The 13,166-nt window shown below is 46.2% G+C and overlaps 1 protein-coding gene across 4 annotated transcripts in view; it reads right to left on the reverse strand.

Annotated features, from left to right (window-relative positions):
* TBATA (thymus, brain and testes associated) overlaps nt 1-13,166 on the reverse strand; it is a 44,344-nt gene that overhangs the window by 1,500 nt on the left and 29,678 nt on the right. For all 4 annotated transcript variants that reach the window (XM_060274903.1, XM_060274902.1, XM_035138697.2 and 1 more), the window contains 12 exons: nt 12,535-12,674; nt 11,617-11,767; nt 11,010-11,167; nt 10,071-10,239; nt 8,819-8,926; nt 8,477-8,689; nt 7,160-7,374; nt 6,348-6,448; nt 6,017-6,138; nt 4,673-4,894; nt 3,655-3,779; nt 2,899-3,069 (listed from right to left, as the gene is read on the reverse strand). In XM_060274903.1, the coding sequence (XP_060130886.1) occupies nt 2,899-3,069; nt 3,655-3,779; nt 4,673-4,894; nt 6,017-6,138; nt 6,348-6,448; nt 7,160-7,374; nt 8,477-8,689; nt 8,819-8,926; nt 10,071-10,239; nt 11,010-11,167; nt 11,617-11,767; nt 12,535-12,674 (1,895 nt within the window). The remainder of the gene's footprint in view (nt 1-2,898; nt 3,070-3,654; nt 3,780-4,672; nt 4,895-6,016; nt 6,139-6,347; nt 6,449-7,159; nt 7,375-8,476; nt 8,690-8,818; nt 8,927-10,070; nt 10,240-11,009; nt 11,168-11,616; nt 11,768-12,534; nt 12,675-13,166) is intronic.

Consider the following 13,166-nt stretch of genomic DNA (forward strand, 5'->3'; position numbering starts at 1 on the left):
AGACCCACAACTGGAGAATGAGCTTGCCATTAGTGTCTATACTATAGGATTGGAACCTAGCTGGACTTTGCCTTTTGTAGGAGCATGTCAGGCAAAGAGACTGAAGGTTTGTCCCTTGGGGAAGTTCTACAAATAAGTTCTACAATATGAAAACCTGAGAGCATATGACCTCCATGGAAGAGGTGGAAGACATAACATAGTTCTGAGGTCTCCCTAGTGCCAATTCCAAACCTGCGGGTGAAGTCTGTCTCATGTCCCCGAACTGGACGGATATGCCAAGGCCTTTCTCTTCTACACAAGCAAAGGCTCTGTCTCACAAGCTTGGATGAAGCCTGGGAACACTGCCAAGTGCATCTGTGCTAGATGTCATACACAGCACCCGAATCCTGCTCTGGGTCTATTTATGTCAAGAGGCAGCCATGAAAGATTTATCGGCCAGAGCATAAGAGAGCAGTGCTGTTATGTCTGGTGGGAAATCAATCTTGGCACAAGATGCGGTAGTTATGGTCCTAAGGAAGGGATTTATCGCCATAACACTTAAAAGATAAGCCCACATTCTTTGTATTTGGGCAGCACCTCTTAAAGCTCCTTAGTCTGCCATTGCCCAAGGCTTCCATTAACCTCCCGGCGACCTTCCTAGATGGTGGATTTAAGAGAACCAGCTTCAGCTCAAACGGTGGGTACGGAACTCATTATCGCTTGTTGTTGATAAATATTTGGCTCTCTAAAAGGAGAGGCTATCCCGGCTTTCCTCGTCCCTGTTGTTTCTGCATTTTTACAAAGCCCAAGTGGCAGCTAAGTTCATGGTGTAGTTCAGGCATCCCCAAACTTCGGCCCTCCAGATGTTTTGGACTACAATTCCCATCCTCCCTGACCACTGGTCCTGTTAACTAGGGATCATGGGAGTTGTAGGCCAAAACATCTGGAGGGCCGCAGTTTGGGGATGCCTGGCGTAGTTGAACCCAAAGCGCTGCAGTAGCCAGGTACAGAGGAGTTGGTGAAACTGGTCCCCACTGTCATGAACTGGCAGGACGACGGGAGGGAGGAAGAGGATCCCGGCAAGGGGTGTAGCCAGGACTGGGGTATACCAGGGCAAGCAGCAGATGGGGATAGAAGTACTCACAGGGTGATGGAGGATGACCAGGGGGTGGGGGTCTGTGCACAGGAACGAGAGCAGCAGGATTGTCATCAGAGGGGTCCCTGTCTCCATGAACAAAGGAGGCTCTAAGGCAGGCATCCCCAAACTTCGGCCCTCCAGATGTTTTGGCCTACAACTCCCATGATCCCTAGTTAACAGGACCAGTGGTCAGGGATGATGGGAATTGTAGCCCAAAACATCTGGAGGGCCGAAGTTTGGGGATGCCTGCTCTAAGGTGTAGGGAGCAGCAGGAGGGACACTCCTGGACGCTGAGGCAGGAAAGGGCCCCAGCCCAGCTCCCTAGGTGGCCAGGTGAGGCTCGCTAGCTCTGGGAGGATGGGTGTGATTCCTCAGCTGGAGTAGGCTTAGAGCAGGTGAGTGTCACCTGCCTCGTCAAGCCCAGATGTTGCAATCAGCAGGCAAAGTACAAAAGGGAAGCAGAGCTGACGTGCTGTGCCTGCTCAACTGCCCACGTTGGTTGGGCTACGGCTTGGATGCTCCTGGTCCTCCATGGTTAAGTCTGGATTGTATCCTGACTGCTGCACTTCAGACCTGACTTACTTGGGCTGTGTTTCCGGACCTTTGGACTCTGCTTGTGTGGATTGACCCCCTGGACCCTTTGGACTTGACATACTGACTTGCTACCAGGTAGGCCAGAGGTTCAGGACAGGTGCAGGCCCGGGGGGGGGGGCTGAAAAAATGCCTATGGAGGATATGACATATATGTGTGTGGCGACACGACACTGCATTCACAGCAAGATGCAATGTGGGAGGAGCTTCCTATCCTTTTTGCAGCACAGTAAAGTGATTTGGGGGGCAGAGAGGGGACGCCGATACAGATCCTTACGGTACTTGGTATGCCTTTGGCCAGGGGTTTGGCAGAGACTCCAGTATTAACCAGTAGCAATGGTGACCAACACAATCTAGGCCAGGCATCCCCAAACTCCGGCCCTCCAGATGTTTTAGACTACAATTCCCATCATCCCTGACCACTGGTCCTCTTAGCTAGGGATCATGGGAGTTGTAGGCCAAAACATCTGGAGGGCCGCAGTTTGGAGATGCCTGATCTAGGCAATATTAACCAACAGCAATGATGGCCAACAGACATGGAGGACTACTGTGCCCAACTGAGCCATCTCATACTTTATAAATCAGGGATGGGGAACCACAGGCTGAGGGCTAGATGTGCTCCCCCCCCAGACTTCTCTGGATTCTCACCAGCAACATTTCCCCCTTGAGTGTTTTGGCCTGGTTGGAATGCCCCCTTGAACCCTGACAATGCCTCTTATGTGTGTAGAAAGTTGCCTTAATCAACATTAACTGCTCTGGCCCCACGCACCACTGGCCATGTGGCTCTCAAGGGTAATCCAAAGGGAATGCAGCCTTTGGATTGAAAAGGGTCCCTCGCTCCAAACTGTGGTTGACATGTTATATGTTTGGAAGCTCAGACTGTGAGGTGGACTCTGAATAATGGTTAGCACAAAAAGCGTGATATGTTGAGTTGAACTTTTCTCTGTATTTGACCTGTGATGGTGGTGGTTATCCATGCAAGTGATTCCTTAATGTTGAGGTCGTTGAGTGTTCTTGGACAGGGCTATAGTTGTGTGGGAGTCAAGAACAGCACCTGCTCCAGTGCCCCTTATGGAGAAGCCATTGTGATTCGGGTTGAAAGTTAGGTGTTTGTAAAACTGGAGAATGTTTGACATTATCCTTGGTTTAGATTCCATCGCTATGGAAGGTGCTTGAGCTCTACAACTCACCTGTAAGCGACTTCTTCTTCTGTAAGCTGCAGACACATGAGCACGGGCATGGCAGAAACTCTTCCAGCTGTGTTGAAGTTTGTGGCCATTTCGACTTCTGTTTGGGTTTTGACAGTGGCTTGAAAAAATGGTGCATCCAGTTCTGCTTGGAAATCAATGGTCAGTGCGCCCCTGTAATTGGAGAGGGAAAATGAGCACTGCTTTTCAAGGAAGTTGGCTAACTATTGTTGGCAGTGGAAAGCTGGTTTTAACCTTCATTTGCACGAAGTCCTGCCATCTCTGATCAGTTATTTCAGGTCCGTCCCCCCAAGTAACAGTTGATGTCTGCTACTTAGCAAAAGAGTCACCATCTGAAGTGCTATGACTCCTGAGTAGCATTGACGCAATTGCTCGGCCCCAGAAAACAAAGGACACACATATCTGGCTGCTTTGGGTCAATGGCTTGAAGACCAGAGGTGCCATTTTGGACATGAAAGTAAACTGGGATGGGTCTGAAACAGTGCATGTTTAGCATGGTTGATATAAGGGGCAATTCAGACTCCGCATTGTACCTTTGTCCTAGCATAGAAAGCATGTCCAGCAATTTGCATGAGGAGATGGAGATTGAAATGCAGAGAGCAAATGCTGTACAATCAAATAGTCATTTTATGGGCTTTATTGAGTTGGGATAACAGTACAATTTTCTAGTGTTTGACAGAGTATTGGGCAAGGGTCCATCGCACTTAGGAGAGGAATCCACTTCTTACTCACACGTACCTTGTTTCGACGCCTGTTTTGAACTCCTGCTCCCACAAATTCACATTGATGTCAGCTGAAACATCTAACCCAAGTCCTCCTCGGAGAGTGATCACAGTTTGCAAACCAGACTGAAGTGGGATTGCCTATGCAGCACAGTAACATTCACTTACTGGATTGTTCAAGCGCTTATCATGGGCCTACAAATGTTATTAACAGGGCAGTCATACGTGTATCTACTCAAAAGTAAACCCCACTAACTTCAATGGGGCTTACTAGTGAGTAAGGTACATCTTGTCTGTACAGGTGTTCTTGCCCCCCCCCCAATAGCTAGTCTGCAGGGGACAATCGGTGCTCATTGCTTCAAAATAGTAATAATTGCATTCACATTCCTAGCCTATCTTTCTCTAAATCAGGGATTTAAATGTGGTGCTCTCCAGCAAGGGTTGGGCTGCAGCGTCCATCAGCCCCAGCCAAGATGGCAAATGTTCAAAGATTGGTTTAAGAGCCCTTGATCAAGGAGCCCCACTAAATAGCTTCCTGTAGCTCACCAAGCTAGCCTCCAAAGGTGGTGGCACAAGAAGCAATGTGATGTTCTCATGGGAGCAGCTCTTCATTTCTTCCCATAAGTAGTACTCTTGATGCACATGGGTTACTAGAAAGTTAATGCAGATTCACAGTGTTGTCAGTTGAAAGGTGGGTGTCCTTAGGATAATATCTGCATGTTTGGTGTTCTACCTGAATGCATCAACTGTCTTGAGAGGACCTGTTCTTGGAGCTTTGGTTCCAACATGGCTTAAACCAGGCATCCCCAAACTTCGGCCCTCCAGATGTTTTGGACTACAATTCCCATCATCCCTGACCACTGGTCCTCTTAGCTAGGGATCATGGGAGTTGTAGGCCAAAACATCTGGAGGGCCACAGTTTGGGGATGCCTGGCTTAAACAAATGCAGTGTGTGTGGGGGGGGGGGAATGCTGGTCCCACCATGACAATTCCTTCTATGCATCAGTGTACAACGGGAAAGCAGGGGCTGATACCTGTAGATGGTCCATCAGCAATACGTTCCCTTTGACCACATTTGTGGGTTCTCCTGAGCTCGAGAAGAACTTCGACATCAGATCTGTGTATCCTTCAAAGAAAGTGATTGGCCGTAACTGGACATCAAGCAGAGCAGCAGACATGCCGGCCATGAATTCGTCTTCTCCGTCGGCTGCGCTGCCTCCCAGGATGCCCTCAAATCCTTTTGCTTCTATGGCCACCTAGGATACATGAGATGGGAAAGTCTGTGTGATGTTCAGGATTACTCCTTTTTCTGCAGCACTAGACCACCACTTCAGAACATACTCCTCTTTCTATGTAGTAGTAGTAGTTATTATTATTATTACCACTGCTGCTACTGTTATTTTGATTTATTACTTACCCTTCACCCTAAGGTTTCAGGGCATACAATCTCACACATGAAAAAGGACGGGCCCTGAAAATACACATCTCAGGTGTCAAAGGCTAGAGTAAAGGCCCGGAGCATCTTCAGCATCCCCCAAAGTCTGTATGGTTAAGTTGCCATGTGTGCCTCCATGGGGAAGCAGTTCCACAATTTAGGGGTTAACACAGAGAATACCCTCTCCTGGACCATCCCACCTGAACCTCTAAGGGTGGTGGAACCACCAAGAGGGTCCCCCCCCCTGCTTATCTTGGGGAAAGAGTTGGTCTTTCAGATATTTAAAGGATGTGTACTCCCTACCCCACCCTAGTTCCCAACAAGAGAGCTCCCTTTTCCTAAATAAAGGGAGGAAAAGAGTCAAGATGTTTCTATACACCACACAGCAAGGCCTCAACCCCTCGACCTAAAGCAGGTCTCCTACTATGACATTGAGACAATTATCACTCAGCAGCTATCTTCAGGATTTGGGCTGGTGTGAGGAAATGCCAAGCACCTGCCTTGGTTTCCAGAGCATTATTGACCAGTGAAACATCTCTTCCTTTGGAGTGGGGGCCACTGCCTAAGCAAATTGGGTCGCATCTTTTTGTATAAATTGACAAATAAGGCTAAGAAAAATTGGGAGAGGGGGAAAATCTGTTGAAAATTAAAAGGTACGTTTGGACGACAATTACATATTGCCCATAAGGCAAGAGTGAGACCTAAAAAATATTCAGAACCGTCTCGAGCAACAACAGAACAATGAAATACAGGCTGGATCTAGACATGTAAAAAAGCATTTCAGGAAAACGTGTTGTAAACCTCAAAGTGGGAAGCCACGTTGGCGAAAGATGGGACTTCACAGCGCCACCTGGTGTTGCAGTGTCACAACGCATATAAAACGTTTTTTTCTTTACTAATGTAGACGAGTCCACAATTGGACCAGCTATAGGAAGCGCCATACCTGAGCTGCTTGGAGTTGGTAGCCATGGTTTAGGATATTGAAACTGGTGGTGCTCTTCCTCAGGATGCCAATGTCTGAGAACAGGAGATCCAGCCCAATGGTAGAGAGAGTGTCATTGGTGGCTGAAAGGAAGATCCGAGAAAGAGACACATAGCCTCACAAGAGATATTGCATGAAGAGGAGCAAACAGCTTTCCAAAGGTTTTAATAAAAGTGTGGCAACATGGGAAGTATCTGCTTGAACATGTGGTCTGGCCCCTTGATCTCCTTCAGTGGCACCCCAGAATATGCAGGAGAATATGGCCGCCTAGTGCATGAGGGGGAAAAATCACCTGTCAGTGGTCCTGAGAAGGAGATGGAGCTGCCAGCTTCAGAGGAGAGGAAGTAGTAATTATTTATTTGTGGGTCATTCAGAACCTCTTTAGCAACCTTCCTGTGGGGGAAACAAAACAAAACCAGGAAGGGGTGTGTGATATGGGCTATATCTGCAAAGGAGAGTAAACTCATTCTGGGGAACCTGGCTGCCATTTTGGAAGAGGTTAAATTCATTTGTGAAATATATGGTAAATGCAGAGGAGGAGGAGTGCATTCCCTAGAATAATGTAGAAAATCTGTGACTATGGACACCCACAACGTTGGGGGGGGTGGGGTGGCAGAGAGGTTAATTTTCACTTAAGAAAAAAAAGAAAGAACAGTGCTAGTATATTTTGCCTTGTAGTTCAGGTGCTACAAATGCCAGAAACGACCGCATCCTGTCAGCACAAGGATTTCCGCTTGCGCAACAGGACTTCCTCTCGTGCATGCGCCCACACTCTCCCAAGTTGCTCCAGAGTGTTAGGGGAACCCCTAAAATATATTTATGAGGTACACTGGGAAAGAAGAGGAGGAGAAGCAGAAATCCTTTCACTGTCAGAAACATTCACTTAGTGCTACATTGGATCCTACCCTTACACTTTCCTAAAAATGAAAGCTGAGAACCTGGGGGGTTATAATTCATTGGGGGAGGGGTGGGACTGCTCCCCCTTGCCTCACACCCTGTGAATGCCTATGTCTGCCATGTTCCTAAAAGCCAGTTTGAAAGTGGGGTTGTTCTGATCTCTTCGCCAGGACCAAATTGAATATTATCATACAAGGATATTTTTACCTGGTTGGATGATGACCGGAGTGTACGAAGCTTTGGATTTTTGACAGCAGAAATCTTGACATTTCTGGTTCAAGTTCTCTGGTGGCCAACAGGATATTGGTGAAGTCCTCTGGCAAGGGATCATTGTTCAACAGGATTTCTGCAGCAGCCAGCCTTGAAATTTTTGGATAGTGTCTCTGCACTTCATAGAATATGCGTTTCATTGCCATTTTAACCTGGCAACGCAGAAATTAAACACAGTCTGTTTGTTTTTAGCATGACATTCAGCAACTAGGTTTGTACAGAGGCCATTCATTATACCAAATACATTTCGAAGCTACAATTTTATCCCTGACATGCTAGTTTTCTAAGTGTAGGGGTCTCCCTCATGCTCTCATTCATACAATCCCTTAATTGCCTTGTGAAGTGGTACAGTCACAGGAGGATTATACCATATGCTCTTTTTTTGACAGGGTGATATATTTATACCCATTGTGGTCACCTCCACACCTATACATTGAGAGCATTCTTATAGCACTTTAACAGTCATGGCTTCACCCATAGAATCATGGGAAATGTAGCCCTGTAAGGGGTCTCCTAAGGGACCCAGGTGGTGCTGTGGGTTAAACCACTGAGCCTAGGGCTTGCCAATCAGAAAGTCAGTGGTTCGAATCCCCACAATGGGGGGAGCTCCCATTGTTAGGTCCCAGCTGCTGCCCACCTAGCAGTTCGAAAGCACGTCAAAGTGCAAGTAGATAAATAGGTGGGAAGGTAAACAGCATTTCTGTGCGCTGCTCTGGTTTGCCAGAAGCGGCTTAGTCATGCTGGCCACATGACCTGGAAGCTGTCTGCGGACAAACGCTGTCTCCCTTGGCCTGTAGAGCGAGATGAGCGCCGCAACCTCAGTCAGACACGACTGGACAGGGGCCCCTTTAAGGGGTCTCCTAGCCATAACAAACTATAGTTCCTTTGGGGGAATCCATGACTGCTGAAGTATTATAAAAGTGCTCTCAATGTATGGTATGGAAGTGACCCTTGACTCTCCCTAAATAAGGGGACTATGTCTCAAAGTCCAGCCTGAGAATATCTCCAGGTCCCACCAGTAGGGAGAGATGGAGAAGAAGGAATATGACCTTTCAAGCAGATGTGGAGGAACCTCCAAAAACCGTAGAGGGTTGGTGAAATAATTTTCTGCTGGATATCAGGCAGTGGACAAATTATAAACCCAGCCCTTCTTGGCACAAGAGGACCTAGAATGTTTCACTGATTAAAGCTTACATAGGGGAAAAAAATATATTCTTGGGAAATGCTCTTTCAGTAACGGAGACTGTGCCATACCGTGTTCGAGATGTGCTGTGCAGAGTACCTCTGTAGTGCGTTCAGCGCTGTGGCTGAGACCATGGCAGAGCCCTCTTCTGCATATTGTAGGAAGATGGGGATGGATTCTGGAAGCAGAGCACTTTTCAGGGACAACAGATAAATGACCCTCTCAGAGTCCTTCTTGGTGTTCTTGAGCCTTTGCATGATGGAGTCTACTTCAAGTCTTACTTCCTGTTTGTTTGGCACGGGAGACACAAGAAAAAGGGAGGTGGGCGCTAAATCGACATCATCCGCAATCTGAGTTTTCCTAGGTATGGGTGGGAGGGAGTAGAACAAGGCATTGGACGGGCGTCAACTCACTTGAAGACCACACAGTTTCATTTGGCACAGCTTGCCAATCAGGCTGCCGATTACAATATTCCCCGTTTCCCAGGTGGCTGCTTCTAGTTTCTTCCCATTCAGCTTATCCTGGAAGAGGAATGAAGACAGGTCATAGAGATGCCTGAGGAATTTGATTTGATTTATTTGCTTTTGCAAATTCCAATCGGGAATGACCTGATCTACACCTCTTGGAGTACTGGGAGGATCAGAACACAGCCCTCCTTGGCACTGTACAAGCCTTTTGAGCTGCCGTCTTTAAAAAAAAATGTTTGAGATGCATATTTTGTGAGAAAACGTGTTCAAAAATACCTATGTGAACATGGACTTTCATGCAGATTTTTCACATGTGTGTGAGAAATGTTGGTTGGCAAGGTCGGAAGCAAAAGTAGGTAGGGCAACAAATATAATTGTTTTCTTTTGTACACCAGTTTCTACACCAGGCATCCCCAAACTTCAGCCCTCCAGATGTTTTGGACTACAATTCCCATCTTCCCCGACCACTGGTCCTGTTAGCTAGGGATCATGTGAGTTGTAGGCCAAAACATCTGGAGGGCCGCAGTTTGGGGAAGCCTGTTCTACACACTCGCACATCTATCTGTATCTTCCATCCTGACAAGCGAGACTCCTTATCTAAGTTCAAGGATGCCTTTCAGCTAGGCAAAATCACTTAAGGGGGGTGCAAAGCAGGATGTGTGAGGGGTGTGGCTTAGGGAGAGGGTGTGTGGTCTGGGGAAAGTCCTATGGGCCAGATAGAGAGTCTTGTATTCAGCTTCCAGAACAGAGATGCCCCAACGCCTAGCTTGAGTGTTAACCTGCACTGATGAATCACTGTCAATATTTCCTACCAATGGATATTGACTCAAACCTCACTTGTTTCAATGGAGCCAGCTTAAACATTCACCTGAGAGTCGTCATGAGCTGAGCACTCGAGTACAGTGCACAGGTGTGTGAAAAAAGCACAAGAAAATCACTAGAGTGAATTCTAGGTTTCCAGAACGATACATTCATGCATTTCACATTTTCAAATTCCATCCTTCCTCAGAGCAGCAAAAAGAAAAAAAGTAGTTTGCCCCATTTAATTTCACAAAAGCCCTGTGGGGTAGGTCAAACTACGCCCAGATCTAAATCTCTGTTCATCCTATGTCACAGGGACATCCATTCATAAATAAAAGGGGTGAAGTAAAGCTCAAGAAAATGCACAGAGAAATAAGCCGCAGTGCCTTCTACATACCACCACCAGACGCAAGAGCTCCTTTGAAGGGCGAGGGGAGAAGGCTGCAGCGTAGAAAAACTTCTCCAGCAGGGCGGCGTTCTTTTTGCTCCCGAAACTGAGAAATTCGGACAGCGCCATCAAGGAAGCTGTAGAATGGGCAGCCACTGCCGCTTCAACATAGAAGGACCTAAGAGGTGGGAAGGTGTGGAGAGAAAAGATCAGGTGTCCTGGAAGAAAAGGAAGAGACCTGCATTGCACCCAGGATTAACAAGACAGAGGCAAATTATAGATGCGGTATATAAATTAGATGGGCATCTGACATCAGGTGACCCAAATTTAAATATGGGCACCACACACTGTGACAGCAAGGGATGGGCAAATCTGTCAGTTTTTGTTTTACTCAGTTTCTCATTCTTCCATTCTTCAGTTCCATTCTCCTTATTTTCATATCAGTTTGTTGTTGTTGGTTTGTTTGTTTTTTAAATTAAAAAGCCCAGAAAATTCATAATCACTTTCATTCAAATGTGTCCTAACATACATGTTTTTGCATGCAGATTTGCCCAACAATATTTTTTCCAAATCCATTTTCTCTAATATAATGCAATTGTATATTACTTTCGTTACTATATTCACTTTTATGCACACTTTACCCTAATAAAATGCATTTTTGTACCCATTGCTTGGCTAGAGAAATGTACCGCAACATTCCTCCTGCAAACAGATCAGAACAAATGCTCAACAAATAGCAGGTGTCCTTGAAGCTCCCCACAAACTGTGTGCAAACAAATCAGGAAAGGTGCTCAGCAAACAGTTCTTCTGATTTTAACTGGTGGAGACCACCCTGAGTCATCCCTTTAGAAGGTTCTGAGTAAAAAATTCATTTTTTAAATAAATACACAATTTCCAGGGTCTTAAGAAAGAGCAATTCTTCATTTGCCCTGCTGTCTCTTTCCTTACACCATCTCTTCTGGTGCTTTCTTCAACAACAGCAGGATGTCTTTCTTCTTGGCATCGCGTAACATCTGGACAACTTTGCAAAAATGCCAAGTGGTCGATGCCTCAGAGAGGTCTATTCTGCGTCTCTTTTTAGCCAGTGTTTTCAAGTAGGTTTTGAGCTAAAGGGGAGAGAGGAGAGAGAGAGAGAGAGAGAAAGAAATTGAAATACACAAACATCCTTCTTCATAACAATGTATATCAGCAGTGCATGCTGATATATATTCCAAAAATGGAAATTTGCAGAACTCCTTCCTGACAAGCTGTCTCCACAAGCTATGTGCTATTTTCACACCTTGTGAAACAAGAAACCAAGGGATGAGGTCTCGACGCTCTAAATAATTCCTGATTGGGAGTCCTCTACTCTGAAATTTAAATAGAAAATTGGTAAATCTCGACCAGGCATCCCCAAACTGCGGCCCTCCAGATGTTTTGGCCTACAACTCCCATGATCCCTAGCTAACAGGACCAGTGGTCAGGGATGATGGGAATTGTAGTCCAAAACATCTGGAGGGCTGAAGTTTGGGGATGCCTGATCTAGACATAAGCCATAGTTTTCTGTTCCACTCACAGTTGGGTACTGGGTGTTGGTCCTCTTGACAGGGTCACTTGCTATGTTAATGGGTTGTGGTTTTCTCAGCACAGCCGCCAGGGCTTCCTGAGGACTTTTCCCAGGCAACTCTTTTGATCCAGGCACTTGAGTCACAAGTTCAAGATGTTGCCTGGGGAGTGAAAAGACACTTGTTGATAAGGGCCTCCATCTTTAAATATCACAAACATAACTCACTGTGTGGCATGGACTCACATTTGAAATTATGACAGCGGGGACCCCTTCTGAATCAAGGTGCAAAGTATTGGTAAAAATGCAACACTCAAGTGTCCACAGCATCCTTGCAATAGGAGAAAACCAGAACAACTTGGCCATGTCCCCATTAACTCTCATTGGCCACACTCCCTTGACCTCCTAGCAGCTCCACCAGACACATAGTGGTCTACTGTGGTTGAATGAAACAGATATGAATTCAGGTGAACTCCTTGGTTTCTTTTCAGGTTGTGCAAAGGGGGGAGACAGTGCTGTTAGGGTGCTGGACCAGGACCTGAAAGAGTAGGGTTGAAATCCCACTCAGCCTTGAATAACATTGGGCGATCTTGGGACAATCAGTCTCCCAGCCTCACCTCCCTCACAGGTTTGTGAGGATAAAACAGGGAGGGAAACTGTGTGTGCTCACCTTAAGATCCTTGAAGGAAACATGGGATATAAATAGATGAAGACATTTGAGAAATGGTGAGGAGGCCCTCAACAACAGCCATTAATACGAGGTTGTTGCCGCTTGTTTGGAGCTTATATGTTTCTCATGAAACTCTGGCCACAACTCCAATGAAATCAAGATTCCACAGGACTGTTTTCTAATTCTGACCAAAGAAGGCACCATTCGCCGCCCCCCCCCCAGTGTGCCGGGCCAACTAAATGTAGCAGCGCAGAACCAACCTGGAGGTGATATTGACTCCAACGGAAGACTTCAGGTTTAGAGAGATTATATGGCTTTCTTCGGACAATGCCGACTTGAGGACCTGCCCTTCCACAGAATAAAGACTTTTACTTACAGGTTGCCACAGGACTCCAAACATCTGTAAAAAGAAGATGAATATTTCCTCACTAGACCATGGCTCCACCTCTTAGGGTTGCCTGGAAGAGCAATCCTGCTCCATATAAAGTTAGCTTTATCTAGACCAGCCAATCAACCAGTTGCTAGTAAATATTATAAAGTGTCATTAGCCTCCAATGGTTTTCCTCCAAAGAGAAGTCAGATCCCATTAAGTGGTTGCCTATGGGAAAATAATGTTGCTGTCTCAGTGCAAATAATAATAATAATAATAATAATATTTATACCCCGCCCATCTGGCTGAGTTGCCCCAGCCACTCTGGGTGGCTTCCAACACATATAAAACATAATAAAATGTCAAACGTGGGGGGGGGGGGAGAAGTTAATGTGCAGTCTATGTATGGCATTCATCGAATATTGCAGAGTGAATCAGCCTAGGAAAAGTAGTTCTATGTGGACTTTGAAATCAAAACCCACTAATTTTTGGGCGCAGGATAAACTGGTATTTTGAAAGTGG

Source organism: Zootoca vivipara, chromosome 5 (genome assembly GCF_963506605.1).
Source record: "Zootoca vivipara chromosome 5, rZooViv1.1, whole genome shotgun sequence".
Taxonomy (NCBI): Eukaryota; Metazoa; Chordata; class Lepidosauria; order Squamata; family Lacertidae; genus Zootoca; species Zootoca vivipara.